Source organism: Strongylocentrotus purpuratus, unplaced genomic scaffold (assembly GCF_000002235.5).
Source record: "Strongylocentrotus purpuratus isolate Spur 01 unplaced genomic scaffold, Spur_5.0 spur5_scaffold_10, whole genome shotgun sequence".
In the NCBI taxonomy this organism is placed as follows: domain Eukaryota; kingdom Metazoa; phylum Echinodermata; class Echinoidea; order Camarodonta; family Strongylocentrotidae; genus Strongylocentrotus; species Strongylocentrotus purpuratus.
Window position 1 is genome coordinate 24,714,073 of NW_022145595.1, and position 22,248 is coordinate 24,736,320.

General features: G+C 40.9%; 3 protein-coding genes across 4 annotated transcripts in view; 2 read left to right on the top strand and 1 right to left on the bottom strand.

Moving 5' to 3' along the window:
- The window catches only part of LOC100891818, a 31,602-nt gene that overhangs the window by 4,184 nt on the left and 5,170 nt on the right, over positions 1 to 22,248 (bottom strand). The window contains exons 1-7 of one of the 2 annotated variants that reach the window (XM_030979857.1): positions 21,759 to 22,100; positions 20,791 to 20,869; positions 19,422 to 19,773; positions 12,142 to 12,976; positions 8,430 to 8,536; positions 7,728 to 7,891; positions 7,129 to 7,336 (exon numbers count right to left, since the gene is read on the bottom strand). In XM_030979857.1, coding sequence (XP_030835717.1) covers positions 7,129 to 7,336; positions 7,728 to 7,891; positions 8,430 to 8,536; positions 12,142 to 12,976; positions 19,422 to 19,773; positions 20,791 to 20,869; positions 21,759 to 21,784 — 1,771 coding nt within the window. In that variant the 5' untranslated portion in view covers positions 21,785 to 22,100. Of the gene's footprint in view, positions 1 to 7,128; positions 7,337 to 7,727; positions 7,892 to 8,429; positions 8,537 to 12,141; positions 12,977 to 19,421; positions 19,774 to 20,790; positions 20,870 to 21,758; positions 22,101 to 22,248 lie in introns of those variants that run through there. The other variant, XM_030979858.1, reaches the window with a different exon arrangement.
- On the top strand, positions 13,894 to 15,428 carry LOC105440933 (lysoplasmalogenase-like protein TMEM86A). The gene is made up of 2 exons (XM_011671555.2): positions 13,894 to 13,958; positions 14,137 to 15,428. Exons 1-2 carry the CDS (start codon positions 13,956 to 13,958, stop codon positions 14,824 to 14,826), a joined length of 693 nt encoding a protein of 230 aa, XP_011669857.2. The 5' UTR covers positions 13,894 to 13,955; the 3' UTR covers positions 14,827 to 15,428.
- On the top strand, positions 15,584 to 18,607 carry LOC105440932 (lysoplasmalogenase-like protein TMEM86A). Its single transcript, XM_011671554.2, has 2 exons — positions 15,584 to 15,857; positions 17,835 to 18,607. Exons 1-2 carry the CDS (start codon positions 15,855 to 15,857, stop codon positions 18,501 to 18,503), a joined length of 672 nt encoding a protein of 223 aa, XP_011669856.2. The 5' UTR covers positions 15,584 to 15,854; the 3' UTR covers positions 18,504 to 18,607.

A 22,248-nucleotide genomic window follows, 5' to 3' on the forward strand; every position in this document is an offset into this window, starting at 1 on the left:
GGCCCGAATTCACAAAGGAGGTTTGTCGACAAACCTTGGTTTTCGTACGTCACATGACGCGTTTTACGCATTTTTTACAAACCTGGTTTGTGAAGAACAAAAGGAGGTTTGGCGAAACAAAAGGAGGTTTGAGCTCAAACCTTGGTCTGAGCTCAAACCTTGCTTTGTGAATTCGGGCCATAGGTGTTAGTACTTGTATTTAATTTGTTTCATTAACCTTTCGAGAACAGGGTCTTTTAAGGACGAAATCTTAAGTGAACTGTTTTCCCTCTTCAAATGAGCAACATTGGTAATTGCCCCCAGGTCAGACACATTCCTTTGATATCATCAAGTATCTATTTTTTTGTTTTAGAAATAATATTCATGGACAGAAAGGATGACGAAAAATTGTCAGTGGTGATCGGGGGCGCATGAGGCCCAAATACGTAATGGCAGAGTAAACCAGAGTTGAGGTATTGTGACCGGGAGGTCCTGGGTTCCAAACCAAATCGAAGCACTTTTCGCTCTCCGGTAAGACATTAATCCCCAATATCAAATTTTAAAGTCGCAGGTAGTCCAGATTCAGTCTGTAGTATCTTGAACAACTGCACAATTAGCATTCCATACTTTCTGGTTGTCATTGGTTACTCGTACAAGAACAATGTATAGTGTATTGCAATATGACCTGTACAGAAGTTGAACAGAGAATATACACACGTTATCAACCATGTAATTGAAGGCTGTTGTGTCGTCCTTTCGGCTGTCTAAATAAGGACCAAAACATTACATTTGGCGACGAAGATGTGTGATTTCGTCATGAACCTGAACTTTCATGGACACAGTCCCTCGAGTCACTGCGTAAGTTACTTTGAGAACATTTCAACATGAATTTACCCCAGTTTGAGCGTTTTGAGTGCCATGATGATCTCGCGACCGTGGGTGTGAGATGGGGAAAATACGTGAAACGGCTAGAGAACTTTTTCACTGCATTTGCTGTAACAGACGATGCCCAGAAGCGAGCGTTGCTCCTGCACTATTCCGGTCCTGATGTGCAGGAAATCTTTGAAACACTTCCAGACACAGCCACATCTTACTCTGCTGCCATTAAAGCGCTAGAGAAACATTTTGTTCCGTCTGTTAATGTGGAATATGAACGTTATCTGTTTCGTCAGTGTAAACAATTGAACAATGAAACTGTTGCTCAGTATCATCTCCGTTTGCAGAAGTTAGCTTCATCATGTCAATTCTCGGACAAAACTGCGGAAATCAAATCCCAAATCGTGTTTGGGTGTACATCGCAAAATTTGAGGAGGTACGCACTTCGTGAAACTGTTACACTCGAAAAACTTCTTCATACTGCCCGCACGCTCGAGCAATCTGATCAGTATGCAGCCGAGATGGAGAGTGCTACATCTCGAGAATCAACTGTCGCTGCTACGCGTCATGACAAGCCCTCAAATCCGAACTCTGTCCAACGCCAATTTCGCACTCGTGGAAAACAGCAAGCGACTAGACAGAAAGTCACATGCAGGAATTGTGGTGGTCGGTTCCCACATCCCACAGATAAACCCTGTCCGGCAAAAGGGGTTACGTGCCATTCTTGTGGAAAATCTAGACCATTAAAGTCCAATTCTATCGCAATTCATACTGAACATACAGCAGCATGTCAATGCAGCTGTACTAGCTCTCCGCAGCCTGAGCCTCAGTGTGATCACCAACCTGCTCAGCATAGTAAGGAAGAGCAAGCTGAAACAAAGGACTATGTTTTCAATGTTAATTCTTCTTCAGCCAACGGACCGTTTGTTCAGATTGAGGTCAACGGGATCTCAATTTCAGCTTTAATCGATTCTGGTTCCTCAGTAACGATTGTGAGTCAGAACACGTATCGTTCGATTACACCAAGGCCTCATCTTGACGCGCCCTCCGTTCCTGTGTATGCGTATGGAAGCACAGTCCCGCTTGATGTTGTTGGAACATTCACCGCATCTGTCTCGTATAAATCGAAAACAGTGGAAACAAAGATATTTGTTGTCACGCACAGTGGTGATACACTGCTGGGTTGTAGCACTGCCACTGCACTTGGTCTCCTTCATATCACATACAATCTTCAGCTAGAGCAGTCGTATAAGGATCGTTTCCTTGGTATTGGCAAACTGAAAGATCACCAATGCCATATTCATGTTGATGGATCCGTTCCTCCTGTAGCAGTTCCCCACCGAAGGATTCCCTTCCACATGAGAAAGCGAGTGGAGCAGGAACTTGACAGATTGCAGGAACTTGATATCATAGAACCGGTACATGATACACCTACTCCGTGGGTTTCTCCGATCACTGTTGTCCCGAAGCGTAACAGTGATAACATCCGCATTTGTGTTGACATGCGTCACGTCAACAAAGCTGTGAAGCGCGAACGTCACATCACGCCAACCGTTGATGATCTTGTGTCTGCTTTGAATGGTGCCACAACATTTAGCACTTTGGATCTCAACTCGGGCTACCACCAGCTAGAGCTTGATGAAGAGTCTCGTCCGTACACAGTGTTCTCAACTCATGTCGGACTTTTTCGGTACAAACGACTCAACTTCGGGCTCGCATCTGCATCTGAGATCTTTCAGCACACCATTCAAGCTGTTCTTCAAGACCTACCGGGTGTCTTGAATATAAGTGATGATATTCTTGTGTTCGCGAACAATAAAGCGGACCATGACATTCGCCTCAAAGCTGTACTCGAACGCCTTCGTGAGGTGAACCTGACCTTGAACAAGGACAAATGTGTCTTTGCTGCTGACCGTGTCACATATTTTGGTCACGTTTTCTCATCCAACGGCATTAGCGCTGATCCGAGAAAGATCGAAGCCATCCGAGCGGTACCTGAACCTCGCACCGTGTCCGAAGTCCGCAGTTTCTTAGGCATGGTTAATTACTGTGCCAGGTTCATCCCTGGTCTGGCCTCGATTTCAGCACCTCTTCGCCATCTCACTAAGTCGGATAGTGAATGGGAATGGGGTCTTGCCCAAGCCGACGCCTTCGCTCAGATCAAGCAAAGAGTTTCGCAACAATGCACCATGGCATACTTCAATACGGCCAGCACCACTGAACTTATCGTTGATGCCAGTCCTCATGGTCTGGGAGCACTTCTTGTTCAGCATAACAAGGAGAACACGGTTCCTGTCGCGTTGGCAAGCAGAGCCCTCACAGACGTTGAATCTCGATATTCGCAAACAGAGCGTGAAGCCCTAGCCATCACATGGGCTATTGTCCATTTTCATGTGTATTTGTATGGTGGATCGTTTGTAGTCACAACTGACCATAAGCCGCTAGTATCGCTCTTCAACAACTGTCATGCTAAGCCACCGCTCCGTCTTGAAAGATGGATCCTGAAGCTGCAAGCGTATGACTACACCGTCCAGTATCGTCCTGGTCAGCATAACCCCGCTGACTACCTCTCGCGACATCCTCAGCTATCGGTGATGAGCGTATCTGATGATCAATCCATGGCGGAAGCTCATGTTAGTTTTGTGGCATATCATGCAGTTCCGAAGTCAGTATCAATGTCCGAAATCGCTGAAGCCACAAAACAGGACCCAGTCCTACAGCACGTCATTCGCACCATCAAGAACAACAACTGGCATGACCTTCTTGCGAACTCTACTGAAAACCAATCAGAACTCCAGAGCTTGTTCATTATTCGCGAGGAATTGACAGTGGATGACAATTCTCTTCTCCTCCGCGGACATCGCATAGTAGTCCCGCAGTCTCTTCGTAAACGCATCATTGATATTGCACATGAGGGACATCAAGGCATCACAAAGACAAAGTGTCTTATCCGTGAAAAAGTGTGGTTTCCCTCTATTGACAAGATGACAGAGAAAATTGTTCGTGATTGTATCACATGCCAGTCTAACACAATCGAGCATGTCAAAGAGCCTCTGCGCATGTCCCCTCTGCCCCAAAAAGCGTGGTCAGAACTTAGCATTGATTTCGCTGATCTCCCGTCAGGTGACCACCTGCTTGTTGTTATGGATGACTATTCTCGTTTCCCCGAGGTTGAAATTGTCTCATCTACTTCAGCTCAGCAAGTCATCCCCAAGCTAGACCGAATTTTCTCAAGTTTCGGCGTTCCTGATATCGTCCGTACGGATAATGGGCCTCCTTTCAACAGTCGTGAATTCGCTGACTTTGCCGACTACCTGGGTTTCAAGCACAGAAGGGTAACCCCCAGGTGGCCCCAAGCGAACGGTGAAGTTGAAAGATTTATGAGAACACTGAAGAAAGCCTATCGCTCTGCCATCGCTCAAAACAAATCGTGGAAGCAAGAACTCTACAGATTTCTTCGCAATTACCGCGCCACGCCGCATACCACGACTGGTGTCCCCCCTGCCACACTCCTGTTTGGCAGACCTGTCCGTACTCGCCTCCCTGAGCCTATAGTTCCCGTCTCCGACATTCAAGAACGAAATTCGGATAATCAACTCCGCTCTCGCGATCGTGGCAAGAAAGCGAAAATGAAAGCGTACGCGGATAGTCACGGTACAACACGCGAGAAGGATATCGATGTAGGAGACACAGTTCTTGTCCGCCGTGATGGTATAGTGTGCAAACATCAGTCCCCGTACCTTTCCACACCATACAAAGTAGTTAGGAAGAAAGGTTCACGAATCACTGTACGTCATGGTAATCACTACATCACGCGAAACGCATCACGTTTCAAGCGTTACACTGGTCCTATTCCCTGTGACCAATCTGCTAACAATGATCAAATTGAAATTGACCTTAGTGATGATAATGCACAAGGACAACAACTTGTTGTGCAACCGCGACGTAATCCTAGACGCAATCGACGACAACCAGCACGGTTGCGCGATTATGTTTAGTTCACAGTCTATTCATTACTCATAAACTAGTCAAAGACAAAGAAAACTGGAGAAATGCACAATATGACTAAATGATGAGACATTGACTCTTAATCTTGCATTTTTTAAGAAAAAAAACAAACAAACTTTTGATGGCAAACTTTTTATTCAGGTTACTGTATGCATTTATGTGTATTTAAACAAATTATTGTTCTAACCTGTCACAATGGAAGTTTGCATAATGTTCATGTGAGTTTTCATTTCTGATCAAGATTAGATCTCAAGGGTGGATTTCATATTATCTTTTTATTCTTTGCTGTTAGTTTAATTATTGCATGTAACTTGATTAATGGCTCAGAGTGTCGTAACTATTGGTTTGAAATTATTTTCAGTGTATAACAGATTTGCATTTACTCAGTATGCTTTGTAAACACTTATAGCTTAATTGTTAAAAAAAAAAAAACAATCAAACAAACAAACACAAACTAGAGCCTCCAGAAATCTGGTTCAGTTTTATAAATATTGCTCTTCAATATTACGGAGTTGGAAGTAATTTATAAGGTTTTATAAAGAGCGGATTCCAATTGAATCAGTTTAATTTTCTACATTCATGCAAAGAAAATATTTTGTACACTTGGCTATTTTTCAAAAGGAAAAAAAGAAAGGAAAATGTAAAAAGGTGTTATTTGTTGCCATTATATTGTGTTTATGAATGAATATCAGTTTTGCACAGTTTGAAGGTTTGTACATGTGTATTTGCTGATTGCTATGTTTTATAATCTATGATATTTGATATTTGAGTTCATATTGTTCGATGCTATTGCCTCATGCCTACAATGTATGACAGAACAGTCAATTGCATTTTTTATGCTTTATTATACTGAAACAGACTTGAGTGCTAAGAACAAGATTTTTATGCTAGCAAACAGTTATTGACCTCTGCAGGTCATAGGTAATTTTAATCTGTTGATATGAAAATATATCACTACATAATCAGCTTATTTCAACCATGAATACTTCCTAAAAGCCTAATTTACAACTTTTAGAGTTCACATTTTATTAGATGGTATATTGCTATATGCATAAGCTCTGCATGATCTCACAAAGTGAATTATTTCTTGTTTGAAGTGTATATATGTAATACTGGCTATCCGTAGCAAGTTTTGTCTTATGCAAGTTAGTTATTTAACCATTACATGTGTACATGAGTTCTATACATGGCTTTGTGCAAATTAGCTGAGTTTGGTTAATGTTCAAGTTTGGTTTTATACTCTAAATGAGTTACAACTTGTTTTGATGTTTTTTCCAAAGTTTGTTCTTACATGGTCTAAAACACATTGATGAATGATTGTTACAGTTTGATGATGTCAAACAAGCCATAGAAATAACAACAGCTACACTGTGATTGACTTATCTCATTATAGAAAGGTTTTAATCCAGGTAGGGAGGATTGTAGTATCTTGAACAACTGCACAATTAGCATTCCATACTTTCTGGTTGTCATTGGTTACTCGTACAAGAACAATGTATAGTGTATTGCAATATGACCTGTACAGAAGTTGAACAGAGAATATACACACGTTATCAACCATGTAATTGAAGGCTGTTGTGTCGTCCTTTCGGCTGTCTAAATAAGGACCAAAACATTACACAGTCCGTTCGTTCTTTTTATCCCCCACACACAGCGCTGTCTCTCCACTGATCAGGCAATCCTCAAATTTCCGTCCACACGTATTCGAGGTCCAGATTTAGAGGAATGGCTAGGTCTACTTTCAACGTTGAGGGCGTGTTATTTTATCAGCTGATTGGGTGCGCTAAACGAAAACGGTACAGAGGCTGGACTAAGTCGCAGGCTGCACTGGTACGGTTACTAACGTAAGCATATTGCTTTCATCGTCATATAGTTTTCTTTTTCAGTCATAGACCTAATCAATCAATCAACATACTTTGAATCAATCTCAGGCTCAATAACCTTGTCCATTAATTACATTCTGAAATGTGCATAAATTGTATAATGATGTAATACGAAATCCGACGTGATTTCTATGGTATATAACAATAAATACCTGCAAGCCTACTGTATGAATACATATATAATACGTTATTGAAATTGCCACTGAGTTGATTCATTGAAAGTCTTCACGATCTTGTTATTTTTATTATTTTTTTATTTATTGAAATATATTCAATCAAGATAACAAGAATCAGATATCCATTTTAGATACAAAATCTGTTTTACATCATGGTCCTGAACAGCATAAAAATGTAGTACACGGAAATATAAATAATGACTTACGTTGTGTAGAATTGAAGTAGCTGCATTTAGCAAGGTCGAGATCTTCTATGATATCATCGACACAGCCGCATCTGTCGTACATCTCATCTAGTAAACACTGTCTCTTGCACCCGAGCGTGGAGTAGGAGAATTCGACGGGTTGGTAAGGGGTTTCGACTCCATCCTCGGTGCAGTTTCCATACTTGCCTCCTTGTCGAAGGATTAGATTCTACGGTGAACAAATCGGAGAAAAGAAGAGTTATCAGTGATGATAATAATCTTTCGTATATTTTCTTATCTGGATTTAACAATCCCAAAAGACATTTGATATAGCGCCTTTCCCTTGCAGTTACAAGAGTCACTAACTTAAAAACAAAAACAAAACATGTATGTGTAATGTTAGGTTAATGTTCTTGCCCAAAGCTCAGACTCAATACTATTTCTGAAACCACACAAACAACACGACCATTTTTACAAGGAGCACTTGCAGTGTATATGTTTCCAAATTTGGCAATATTTGGTATTATCATTATTATTATTTTTTTTTTTGGGGGGGGGGGGGGGGGGGGCGGGAGACCCTGTTTAGTTGTCATACCGGTAATTATGAATATATGACCAACCTGACGGATGCCAATGGAGGTTGCTGTACCAGTAGGTGATGTGATACCATCATCTTCAGGTAGAGGGATCACATTGGGATCATGGATGGCTACTCGAACTCCAGATTCTTGCGAGAATATTCCGACATATTCCGGCTGCTCGATGAAAAGCGTCAAGTGGAGACCTATTAAATGGAAGAAATTGAAACTATTTGGAACATATTCGTTGTACCGTTCTCGACTCTTAATCCTTATCTGAATAAGCTTCCCCTCTCTCCCCCCCCCCCCTTCCGCGCGAAGCGCGGAAGCTTTGACTTTTCATTAAATTACTAGAGAAAGAAGACGATTCGTTGTACCGTCCTTGACTCTTAATCCTTTTTCTTAATACGTCCTCTTCCTTTCTTCTTTCTCTTTTTTTTTGGCCGGCGTTTTTTTTTTTTTTTGGGGGGGGGGGGGGGGCGACCGCCCCCACTGCCCCCTGGCTACGCGATGCGTATTGGCTTGTCTCTTGTCTCTATAATTGTCTCCCCCATCTCCCCCCTCTCTCTCTCTCTCTCTCTCTCTCTCCTTTCTCTCTCATCACTCTTCCTATAAGACACTCACCATAATATTATGTTGATCCCGACTTGCTGGTCTCAATAAAAGACTGATTGATTCTCTCTCTCTCTCTCCCTCTCTTTACCTTTCTCTCTCATCGCTCATCCTATCATGTAGGCTACCTACCATAGGTTGATCCCGACTTGCTGGTCTCAATGATTGATTGATTGTCTCTCCCGTGGTTGAAAGTGAAGCAGTTTCCATACACTTTGTTTTGGAACATTTTGAAGTCACTGAAATAAACAACAATTTAATAACGGACTATACAGAAGTACATAAGCAGAATTTATTATATCTTTTACTCATAATGAGTCTACTTTTCTAATCTTCATGGACCTACATATCTCTCTTAGTTGTACAACTAACTAAACTAACACTAATTATAATTATAATTATAAATATCTAATATAAGCTCATCTTTCATATATCAAAATAAACTTAGATTATCCTTTTAAGTCGGAATGCCTCATTACAACTTTACAAACCATGGAGTTACTCCATGGACAAACGTAATAGCTTGCCCTACCTAACAACACGTAATGTATGCAATTCGCATCCTGACTATTGAAATGCAATTAACTGTAACAGGTGAATGATATCACGAGGCACTTAACATATATTTATGCATCAAATTCGATAACATTACGAAAATGGCCAACTGGAATCACACCATGCATTCACGCATGAGTAGGCACAGCCATTTAAAGAGGAATACCGAAGAAAAAGGAAAAACGGTCGAATTATACACCCTTTCCAAGTTTAGTGCATGAAAAATACAACAGCGTTTAGTTTATAACTTTAGAAGGTTGCGTTTAGGAGAATGACTACTTTGAAAATTGTATATTCTAAATCATGTTTGATCGCAAGTTTCGCGAGAATATTGAGGCCCGATTTGATGGCGTCATGGGGTGAAGTAAGTGCAAACCCGGAAGTGTCGCGCGTCGGCTTGTGAGAACTAGCTCACCGAAGTGATTGCCTCGTCGAAATTAGCTCGATAATAATAATAATAATAATAATCCGGTTTTTTATATAGCGCTCAATACACCGATCCAACGATGTACCTAAGCGCTTTACAGATATATTATTACCCCGGTCATCGGATTCAGGCTTACCCGCACACAATGTGTGCACATTTTCCACTACCTGGGGAGCATTCCAGCCAGTCGCCATTTTACAGGCGCACACTTCCCAATAAACAGAACACCAAAAAGTAACCTCTTTTGGGAGTGTATTTTAAGTGATTAAAGTATAGTGCCTTTTGAACTAGATTTAAACGTTATCGACACGTGCCTTCATTTAAAGATAAAAGGTACTCCTGTTCACGTTTTCATCTAACCTAAAAACCACCAGTTTATCACGCGACTGGAGTAACGTGATTCCACTTACCTCTGTAAATCAAGTGTTTATGACCAAATAACCACTTGACCAAGCAACGAGTTTTTTGTCAGTTAACCGATGGTGGCGATAAATACGTAATTATTTGGTCTTGTAAGCACCTTTATTTATTGGTTTCACAGGTTATCCAAGGTTGATGGTAATAATCACGTTACTTACACCGGCTAATCGTCTTATTGTTCTGTCCGTGAATCTCTGGTTATATTCAACTAGTAATTCTGAGGTGTCTTACACACCTCTTTAAAAGGTTTCAAAGTTACCATAAATTTCTTGGTTATGATCACGTGGCTCAAGCTGATTACTAATCTAAGCTGTGAAAACGTGATATGTAGGTGTGAAAATTAGTAATTATTAAGTGTTTTAAAACACCTTTTTAAATGGTAGTCAAAGTTGCCATAAGTTCCCCGGTGATGACCTCGTGACTCAAACGGATTATTGATCTAAGCTTGTCATACGTGACTTTTAGGAGTGAAAAATTAGTCATTATTAGGTGTCTTAAAACACCTATTTAAATGGTTTCAAAGTTACCATAACTTTCTTGGTGATGATCACGTAGTTAAAACTGATTACTAATCTAAGCTGTGAATCCGTGATATTTAGGTGTGAAAAATTAGTCATTATTAGGTGTATTAAAACACCTATTTAAATGGAAGTCAAAGTTGCCATAAGTTCCGCGGTGATGATCGCGTGACTCAAACGGATTATTAATATAAGCTGGGTATTTCGTGTTTTCCATGTGTGAAAATGAGTTATTCGTGGGTGTCTTGATGGTTTCACAGTTACTATTTAAGTTCCGTGGTGATAATCCCGTGACTGTTGGCATATTTCTATGTTCACCAGTTGATAACTGACTGTTGGCATATTTTCATTGCACCAGTTGATAACTGGAGTGTGCACATTTCCAGTTGCACCAGTTGATGACTGAGCGTTGGCATATTTCGAGTTGACCCAGCTGACACCAATTCATTTGCATATTGAATATGGGGTGCGTGCAGATCTATGTTTTTTAAACAATTTATCTGAATTTGCAGCATATTTCTTAATTACTGATGATTTAGTTATATGCAATTCATTTCGAAAATACTACAAATATAAATTACCAGTTATTTGGACATTTCGCTACTTCGTATAAATAGTTAAACATGAATAAGGGAAACATTAACTGTGAACTAAAATAATTTCAATAAAGTACAAGTACACGAATTTTTTTCGATTAATTCAATTATGTAAGTCTACTTATTACCAATGCCCTTACATTGGAAATACAGACGTACCAGTATTGAAGTATTGTTGCTGTTCAACTGGTTGGAAGTTTTACCAAATGGTTCTAATGGCTCAGCTAGACTAGTTGAATTATAACTGGCCTGGATCAACTGTGGATCATTTAGCCCATTTCAATTTCCAGGGTTACCAGTTGGTATTAAAAATGGTTCATCAACTGGACCAGTTGCAACTAGCTTTCTCTTTTGGGATGTTTGCACCCCCCCCCCCCCCCCTACCCAACCCCCTCTAATCCCAAACTGCTTCCGGCGCGCCTGGACGTAATTATGGAAGATCCCAGACACGATGTTCAGAAACGGGATGAGAACGTCATTATTTTGGTTCATTTATTGTGTAACATTTGCGTAATTATTGGGTTGAACGCGGGTTACAGTAACATACTTCCTCTTCGACGTAAATTTCACGTGAATGAAGAACATGATTCATCTCAAGTCAGCCTCGTAATATTCACGTGAATTTCACGCAGATATTTTGACTAAAACTATTATTAACGCTTCACGTGTTTCTGTGACGCGATAATTTCGTGTATGAAGATGTAATTTCATAACGAAACAAACACGGGAGTATTAGGTTTACAAACCATGGTCTCCAAGGTAGGGATAATCACGTTATTATAATGGTGATATTGCAGTGACAATTGCGTGATTTAGTGTACGTGTGTTTTAAGTTACCTAATGCAATAAACGTATTAACACATTTACGTAAATGTACGGTGTTTGAAGAACGTAACTCTCCTCAAGTCGATACCTTGATATTGACGTGATTTTCACGTGATTTTGTTTATTGGGTTGCTCGTTCAACCACATGAACGTTCGCATCCTACCGGGTACCCATTTAACACCTGGGTGGAGAGTAGCAAGTACAGGTAAATATCTTGCCAAAGGATATTAGTGCCGTGTCAGGATTCAAACCCTCGACCTTCGCATCTACAGTCAAGCGCCTTAAACCACTCGACTACGACACTCCCGCTGAGAGCGAAAGATGGAGAGAGAAGATGATTAAGGATTAAAACAAGAAATAACACGAGGAAAGGTAGAAAGAGAAGATAATAGAAACATAAAAACTTTACAAATATTTATGCATTAATTTAATTACGTAAAATGAAAAAGGTTCGTTGAGTGAGAACTTTTATTTCTGAATGATAGAGTAGATTTAAACTCACGTGTAATTACAATTCCTCTTATCGAATGTACACTGGAGAATGAAATCCTCGGGCTGGTGACCAAGTTCTTCTAATTCTACTCTGGTTGGGTTGGCTACATCGATGATATCACTGAAATCCTCACTCCTGGAGTTATCATAGAATCCCTGCCAATCACTTTCACCGTCAACCAGATCCTCCCAAGCGTAATAGTCGTCAAACTCGAACTGGAAGCTGCCCCAAAGCTCACTGCCCCAACTGTCCCAGTCATCAAACCACGAGTTCCAATATGTGCTGGAGGCGTAGCCTCCGCCCCACCCCCAAGACGAGCTAGTGCCCCACGCGTAGGAAGAACTCCAGCCGCCTCCGCCCCCTCCACCACCCCAACTGCTACTGCCGCCATAACCGCCGCCTCCACCTCCATAACTGCTACTGCCTCCACCACCACCACCGCCATAGCTGCTACTGCCTCCACCACCACCACCGCCATAACTGCTACTCGACGAAGAGGCCCCACGAGCCACGCGCTCTCCGTGGATAAATCGACGAGCGCCTTTATACTGGGGGTTTGGCTCAATCACGGTTTCCTCATCGGTCGTGTCGTCAGGGACAGATTCGAAATCTTGGAAGAGGTTGTCGTAAGGCATAGCCCGCTTCTTTCGGCTGCCCATGCCTCCTCCCGAACCTCCAAGGCTTCCTCCACCCGAACTTCCAAGACTTCCTCCTCCTCCTCCCCCAGCTCCCCAGGAGTAGCCAGAGGAGTAATACTCGTTCCAAAAGTCGGAAGAGAAATCAAACCACCATGAATAGGCGGAGTCGCCGTCGTCGTCGAAACCTCCATCAATTTCTATCAGCCCTGCATAAACAGAAGAAAGAAAGAGTGAGCAGATGAGCATAAGGTATAATGGTATCTCTTCATATTCAACGGTTTAAATTGTATAGACTGAAAATACGTTGAAAGATGCGCTTTTTCGTCTCTTTCTATCCGGGGTATCACTTAATGGTTCAAGTTTTGCAAATTAGCAATTAATTGAAAGAAGGTTGAGCGAAATGTGTCTTTGTCTCTTTCTTTTGGCAATATCATCCCTTCATATTAAACGATTCAAGTTTTGTAAACAAGTAATATTCAACACCATTCTGGCTCTCCTAGCTAAGTTCTTGAAAGTTATAATCAGACAAACAAAAATCGAAAATTGACATTTCATGTTACCAGATGGGATTGAAATTAACAGCAGATATGGGAATGACTAGGGATGCGCATGATGTTTTGAACATAAAAGCATCTTTCTTTGACAAGAGAGACAATCATTTCCAAATTATACTTCGTTCGAATATTGTACACACAAAAACGAATACATGTAGTGAATAGTATTAACGTATACCGATCTGAACGAATCTATTTACACTATTTTCATCGTTGATTAAAGAACGAGAGCAGGATCCCTCCTTCAAAAGTTCGTCTCAGCGGAGTTATCTTTATTTCATTGTTATCATCGTTTTCATATAGCTATCTTTAAATATTTCCAACTCCCAGTCATATAATTGTGTACCACCGATTCTCGCTTGGCACTGTTCCCGCTTTCCCGAACTTTTCTTTATTGTTCCTTCCATGAGGTCGTTTATAATTGTAAGACAATCATAATTATGACTCATGAGTCCGAAGAATGATTACCTGTATACAATATGTAGCCTAATCTTTTCATGGACTTCGGACCGTCAGTAGTTGGTCCGGTCCGCTTTAAACCAAGATAGAACTGAGAGAAGTTATACCACTTAACATTTGTCAGAATATCCTAAAAATCGATCTTCGAAGATAGTTATCTTGGAACGTGAAAATGGTAAGTGTACCTTCGTAGCCTTAATTTTCACTATGAGAGCGAGAAATGCACTTCAGAGAAATGTGTTGAAGGAGTCCGTAAATTGTGTTCTTTTTATTAATGTACGTGAATCGAAGTTGTGCAGATCTGGATTTTTTGTTTGCGTTAGAATTTGATTCGACTTTTTAATTATCCACAGGTCGGTATGGACATCGTAAGCGTGATACTGACTCCATTCTTCGTGCTAGCCGTCACGTATACTGTCGCCCCTCCATCGCCGTCGAGGCTCGCAATCCTTCTCAAATGTCTCCCCATTGTCTGCCTCTGTGGTCTCGTCATCGCTGTCACCCTGGGCTCCGCCACTCATACCCAGCTCATCCAGAGATACAATACCGCTGTCATCGTCGGGCTCGCACTATCAGGCATCGGCGATGCAGCTTTGGTTTACGTCGACGACCAGGGTTTCTTCATCCTCGGGCTTCTCTTCTTCGCTCTGGCTCATCTTTCTTACATCTACGCCTTCGGATGGAAGCCGGTCAACATTCCCCTCCTCTTCCCATGCTTCATCTTAGCGTGCATCGGGTACAGCTTGGTCTATCAAGGCCTTGCCGAGCACAATTTGGTGTTCCTCGGGGGTCTATACACGGTCCTCCTCATGTTCATAGGGTGGCGGGCTCTGGCGAGAGCTCGCTTGTCCGAAAGTCGTTGGACGTGGACTCAGCTGGCAGCACCCCTTGGTGCTCTGTTCTTCTGTTTCTCTGATGCTACTCTCGCAATGAACAAATTCTACAAACCAATCCCATATTCCCAGACTATAGTCATGTCAACCTATTACGCAGGGCAGTTAGGCATCGCTTTGTCAGTTCTGGGGCATGATAGTAAAATGTAACTACTGCACTTTAATAATATGATTTCCAAAAGTCATATCAGTTTTGCAGATTGCTGGGGATGGCGGGAGCATTTTTTTCTTCATGGGAGGTGGGCACCATGGATCTGCCTGTTTTATTTTATTTTATAATTATGATCTGAAATATGAAGTATTCACTATCGCTTCGTTAAATAAAGGTATTGGTAAGTGCTTGTAAAAAAATGAGAACATATCAAAGGCTATGTTATTGTGATATATTGATCAATCTACATAAAAATCGAAGATTAAATGAATAAGTAATTATATCAATAACAAGAGGTGCTTTACCATTTTACCCTACTCTGTCACCTGTGAAGCTCACGAAAGGTAAATAAAAAGAGAGGTGAAAAGGAACGAGGGAAAATTAGAAATAGAGTGTGTGTGTGTGTGTGTGTGTGTGTGTGTGTGAGTGTGCGTTTGTGTGTGTGCGTGTGTGTGTATGTGTGCGTGGGAAGGGTGCGTGAGGATGATGCGCGCATGCGTTTTATAGTATGTGTGTGTACAATCGATGTATTAAAAATGTATTGAATCATGTCAAGATGAGAAACAACTGTATTTCTAAGAATGATTTGTATTGTTTTGGAATCAATAAAAAAAAAAACTATTGAAGACAAAAAAGTGTGTATGTCTGTGTATGGCAGGAGACATAAAGATAAAGAGAGAGAGAGAGGGGAGAGAGAGAGAGAGAGAGAGAATTTAATAGGGAGACAAAAAGCTAAGTAGGGACAGAGAGAGAACTAAGCTGACGGAGATCAATACGACAATATAGGCATAGCTATAGATTATCATTGAGCACGGCAGCCGCACGACAGCTCAATAGTTCGGTGTTGTTTGCACTTTGGTCCAGTTGTGTTTGTTTCTACATGTATTATCTATAGCCGCCAAATTGAAACAAGCCCAATCTCAAACTTTTCTCAAAGGCGGTAGTTCAAACTGAAGCAAACTTTAAGAGTAATTCATTACAATTAGATGACCTAGAGGACGATAGACGTGATTCTTACTCTACAGATATGGTAAGTCAGTTTTCTTGCATTCTATTTATGTTTTTGTTTTGAGGGCAATAATAGAGTTATGAAATTAGTTATTACTTTTTAATACCGGCCTAACGCGACCAGCGGCCATTCATTTTGCTTCCGCTGGCCACCAAAAATGCCCACACAACGACTGCCAGCGCCAGCCGTGTAGCAACCAAAACGGCAGGTATTGAGCATTTTCGTACACAACTAGGTGGTCGGAAATCTAACGGCCATTTACACACAAAAAATATTCGACCTCAAGGTTTTATTTAATTACCGACAGGATATGGTTTCTTGCACATATACGGGCTACAGCGTTATTGTCATGAACTTCGCAATTAATGCCTGGCTTGTTCGCGGACAGTAGGCTACAGACAGTCATGTATAATGTTCCATTTGAAACTGAACTGTAATGTCCCCAAAAATATGATTTTAAAAAAAAGGGGGGGAGACCAATCACTGTGAACATGATGTACAAAGAAAGAGGACAAAATATACAGTTCCTCATGTAGACAAATGAACATCCCTTCACTGCTATTATGTAAAAATGACTAAAACAGGTGAATATGCATGTGACACCTGTTCTACACATTTTTACATAATAACAGTGAAGGGATGTTCCTTTGTCTACCTGAGGAACTGTATATTTTGTCCTCTTTCTTTGTCCGTCATATTCATAGTGAAAATTGCAATTTCCAAAGGGTCTACGGCACTTGCAGCTGCCCAGAAACACCACTGATCTCTACGTAGATATCAGGATGGTACATTCTTCCCCATTCGGGAGGTTTCCGCCCAACTGTTGACTGATTTTTGGATACCCACATCCTGCTTACGTTGATGTACATTAGGAAGAGGATTTAAAAAATCTATTTAACAAAAGATAAATTGTTCGTAGGCCTATTTAGTCATGCAAGGTGGATGTTTGCGTGTTCTTACGCTTACACATTAAAACCCTCTCTTTTGCCTTTTGATTTCGCGGAAATGCTTCAAATAGCACTCACTATGAATATGACGGACAAAGAAAGAGGAAAAATATACAGTTCCTCAGGTAGACAAAGGAATATCCCTTCCCTGCTATTATGTAAAAATGTGTAGAACAGGTGTCACATGCATATTCACCTGTTCTACACATTTTTACATAATAGCAGTGAAGGGATGCTCTTTTGTCTACCAATTGTTGAGGGTAGAATGAGGAACTGAATATTTTGTCCTCTTTCTTTGTCTGTCATGTTCATAGTGACTAACCCTCATTGACATTCGTCTTTTACTATATTACCCTATGGTATACTTCTTCAAATTGCTGTTTGGAATAATATGACAACCAACCTGTCGGGACACATGAATATTCTGGTGCACCATTGTTATCGTTCGCATTTGCCTTTTTCCCACGATGCGTGTGAAAACGTTAGCGAGGAGACTGGCTTTGGCACTTTGCTGAAAATGATGCATCCGTTTTTTTCTCGATTGAGTGATCGATGGGGGCGTGGTCCTGGTGACTCATCGTAAAATAGAGACGAGAGACTCTTCAATATTTATGCTATGACAACCTCTTTTAAAAAATATAGACTTGAAATGTTGCATTCCAATTGAGGCTGTTGGTCGTACATTAGTTGCTTTGTCGCGTTTTGAATTTTGAATCTCTAAAAATAGCACATTCGTTGTACTACCACTAACACCGACACCAGACAAACGTCATATTTAAACGAATGGCTATAAAAATCGACCGGTCGGCCAAACGTAGCGAATATGACGTTATTTGATTTTAATTTGCTTGATTTTTGTCCATCGGGTCAAGGTTGACAAATTGACGTTGAGGCAAGCTTGGCATAGCTTGTGGCCAACGGTGGCTTGCTGTCTGCCTGCCGAGCCTCCGTCTATTGCCGACGCTTCTCTTATGTAGTATTAGGCTGTGGGTAGGGTACTAAAGACTTGCAAATTATAATTTCATGATTGTCATTTCTCTCATTTTTTCAGACAAATTTCGTTAGTCTCAGAGTTCTTCTCTTCGTCATCCTTTCCTTCATCTATGTCGTGTTCAAGCCGGAACCATCATGGTTCGCCATCTTTCTTAAAACTCTCCCCGTCATATACCTCTGTGCTCTTGTCGTCGATACGATCCTTGGTTCGAAGCTCAAATTCGTTTCCCAGTACGACGCCTCAGTCCTTGCTGGGTTGGTTCTATCGGGCTTCGGCGATGCGGCCCTCGTCAACGCTGCTGATGACAAGCGCTTCTTCATCCTCGGCCTTCTCCTCTTCGCTCTGGCTCATGCAAGCTACATCTACGCTTTCGGCTTGAAGCCTTTCAACATCAAGCTCTTCACTCTCTTTGCGATCCTTGGGTGCGGAATACATAGTCTATTGCACTCCGGTATGGCTAGGAATGGACTAGCTAGTCTAGGTGGTCTCTACAATATCCTGATCATGACAATGGGCTGGAGAGCGCTTGCGCGACAAACTCCCCCCGGAAACCAGACCGCTAGGACCTGGTCTGCAGTGGGTGCGATACTGTTCGTCATCTCAGACTTTGTTTTAGGACTAAATAAATTCCGCGCACCAATACCGTATGCTCAGACGATCATCATGGTGAACTACTACGCAGGGCAACTTGGTATTGCTCTCTCTGTCTTCGGACGTGCCAATTAATTCTGAAGAGGAAATAATTTACTTACTTAAGGTCACTTAAAGATGAAGTTGAGTTCTGGTCATGCGATTGCATTGTGAAAGAAACGGTGTGGAACCGACCAGAAAAGGTTGATCATCTAGCATATAAGAATTTGTGTGTATTGCAAGGTTCTGGAACCATCAAAATGATATGAAACGTGGCCAAGTCTTGGTAAAGTTACAAACACTTGCACAGAAAGATGTATATGGGACTACACGAACACGTGGCGTAAAAAGCCGCCCCCCCCCCGATTTTTACGATGTTACATGCATATTTAGAATGTGAAGGCATTTGAAGAGCCATGCTTTTCAGGGAACATGTCTTAACTGATGTTCTTCCACACTTGCATAATAAGAATGAGTAATGCTCACAAATTATTTTTCACCTCTTCCAGAACTCAACCTTCTCTTTAAGGTTGACTTATGGATGCAGGTTGATATATGCCCAGATCCTGGTAATCTAGTTACTCCGGTAGTATAGGCGCGGTCGGTGGTGCTGCTCACTAATTTTACTTAAATTCATCACTTTGCAAAATCCTATACAGCATATTTTCAAAATGAAATCGGTATCATCATCCACAATTTGGTTTGGAAGACTGTGCAACATATCATAGAGAAGAAATTACTACGAATACTTTAGTCTAGTCTGCGCTTAGACCATTTAAATCTATTACCTCTAGTGCTTGTGGTACCGAACTCAAAGAGAGGCGTCACGCTAGAAGTCTCAATTATGTCACTACGAGCTCGTCTTTTAATCAGCGAAGGCAACTTCAGTCTACCTTTCAATGACGGAACAAAATTAGTGCCCCTCCTCTGTACATTTTAATCAATCAACATAGTAACTCTGACAAGACAGGAGTTTGTCAGTCGCTTTTTGTAATAGTGGAATGTTAGACCTACCTTCGAACCTGGTCCCGACCATCTTGGAGCGGCGCATGCGGTTCATATTACAAACCGTGACGGCCGGGAAGTCCACGTAAGTCCTGGTCTGGATCTTGATGTTGGTATTGACGGGGTTGCTTCTATAGTCCGTAAGGATATCCCAGGCCTGCCGGCAGAAGACGTAAGTCGCACCGGAGAAGACTAGGAACCAGAAGATCTTCCAGTACCATTTGCCTTCGCTGATGACGCGTGGTAACCCATGGGCCGTGGTTGAGTCGGCGAAGTCATTGAGAACGCTACCATAGGTTGCCCGCTTAGGAGGTTCTTGGAAGGGGGTGGCCATTGGACTCCTAGGTGATGGAGGTAACGCCTAAATAATAATAGGACATTTAGAATTTAATGGATGATAATCTTCTTTTTGTCTTAATTATAAAATTATTGTTATCATTTACAATATTGTAGTTTTATGTATTTTAAATGATTTTGTAATTGTATTAACTTGAGAACAAGTTAGCGACATGCGGAATACCGCCCTGCTGACTCCAATTTCAGAAGGTTCAGAAGAAGGTTCATGGGCTGCTTATCACGATTTACAATACCATGAATAATTAAATCGATCAACAAAACAACAATTAACACTTTTTTTAGAAATCTAGGGACTAACAATTCAATACCCTGTTAAACCGCCAGGATAATTCATGTTCGGATTTTGTTATAGGTCATCGTAATGTTCATACCTTACAAAGGGTGATGCACGAGACCTGATAGTTACTTTGAGTTTGTGAGTTTTTCACAGTGCTTGTGAGTTCTACAATCGTGTCAATTGTGAATTATGAATTCAGTCATGAATATTAATACTGTTATTGATTTGTTGTCATTCTTTAGATGAAAGTCGAGTACATTGTTTGAAAATAAAGTTGATATGTTGTAAACAAAGTACATGTACCTGGTATTTATTTCACCCCCAGAATCGTCATTCGAAAAAGTGTGGGGCTTTGACACCCTCCCCATCCTGCCATTCAGTTTCAAATTTTGATTAGAAGGTTTGAATTATTGAGGGCTTTTTGTTTTTATTTAGGGCGGCTAAATGTTTTGACGTCCCAATGGAAATATTCTAGCGATGCCCCTGTTCTATTCTCTCTCGCCCTCGCTTCAAGTAAACAAGACGGAGCATTTTGAGGTTATGAAACCTAAACAATAATTTCAATCTGTTATTTTAAATGACTGAAAGATACAAGTCGACAAAAATGAAACGAAACGAAAAAAAAAAAGATATACACGACGACGGTGGTACATTTTCATTGAAATACAGTAACAGGATTGACAACACAATTGCACGGAGAGATTAAAATAAATAAAACTAATGAAAAATCAAAGATTTGATTACCTTTGTCTCGACTCCGACCATGTCATCACCAGGGGGTACCCCAAGGCCAACACTCATACGCTGTTTCTCCGAATTATACCTGTAATTAATTTCATACAATAAACACAAATTATTTATGATTAGAGGTTGATAAGTCTCCGGACTTTACTAGTCAATTAATTTTATTATTTGAAGAAAAAAAATGTTTTAGTTTTCTTTGCTGACAACTGATTTTTCTTATATAAAGCCTCGGTCACAAATGCCAGTACGAACTGCTACGAACGCCGTACGAACGACTTTTAGACAATGGAAATTCGGGAAGACAATGGAAAAACAAGGAGATTCGTACGAATTTATCGTTCGTACGAACATTTGTGACCGTAGCATTACTGAAGATATAGCGTATATATTCAGTACTGAATGAACGCCATAAAACTACTACCAACAACAATATCTCCGGACTGTGAACCGCAAGGTACGGGGCTCGAATCCCAATACCGCAGTAACAATGTCAATTGGCAAGATATTAATCAACATTTGCCATGCACACTCGGCCCAGGTGTATATGACATGAATGTTGGTAATGAATTATTAAACCAATCAGATTTTATATCGAAAATAACCATATAGGGGACGAAAAGTGCTTGTTTAGCGGGTATTAATAGTGCTCGAATCATTTGCAATGGCGAATCATAAACATATATATCAGTAGTTTCATTCTTCTATATATTACTTTATCCTCATTACATGAAGGGAAATCAGCTTTAGGAATCGAGAATAAGTCGCCATCGTAGGCTAATGATTGCTACAAGAATTTGACATGAAAGAGGGAGGAAACTATGCGAAATCGGAACGAATTACAAAGACACATGATTTTAAAGATATAGACAAACATAAAAAATCAACTTTCACAATTTGTGCCGCTCTTTGCACATCATATGTGTATTCTATTTTCGGAGAATCCAGCATTGCTTATTCAGTCAACTTACACGTAGTCATTTTGCCCATATTCCATTATATTCACTTGCACATCGTATGCACCTGCCGGTCATAAATGAAATTTGTCAACAACTTTACAACATTTCCAATAATCTTTCATCCAAGTCATATATCCATCGTTTCACGAATCATGAATACGAGTTACAGGACAAACCATACAACATTCTCCTTCAAATGTTGAATGGAAAGTCAAAGTTTTAAGCTGATGGTAGAGAATTGTTGTGCAAAGACGAAAGTGTTTACTGGTCCCTTACACGCGTCTCCTACACAACAAGATGCGGGGAAACAAACTGATCAGAAGAGTGAAAGAGTTTCTTTGGTAAGAAATCGATTTCTGCAGCTCTTTTCAATCATTTGCGGTTTGATGTTTAACCACTAAGCCGTGACTGGCAAGTTCGATGCTCCGTTGCTCGTTTTTTTTTACGGAATATTCTTCATGGAACATTATGTAATCATGTTCAGGGGAGGGAAGCGAACGAA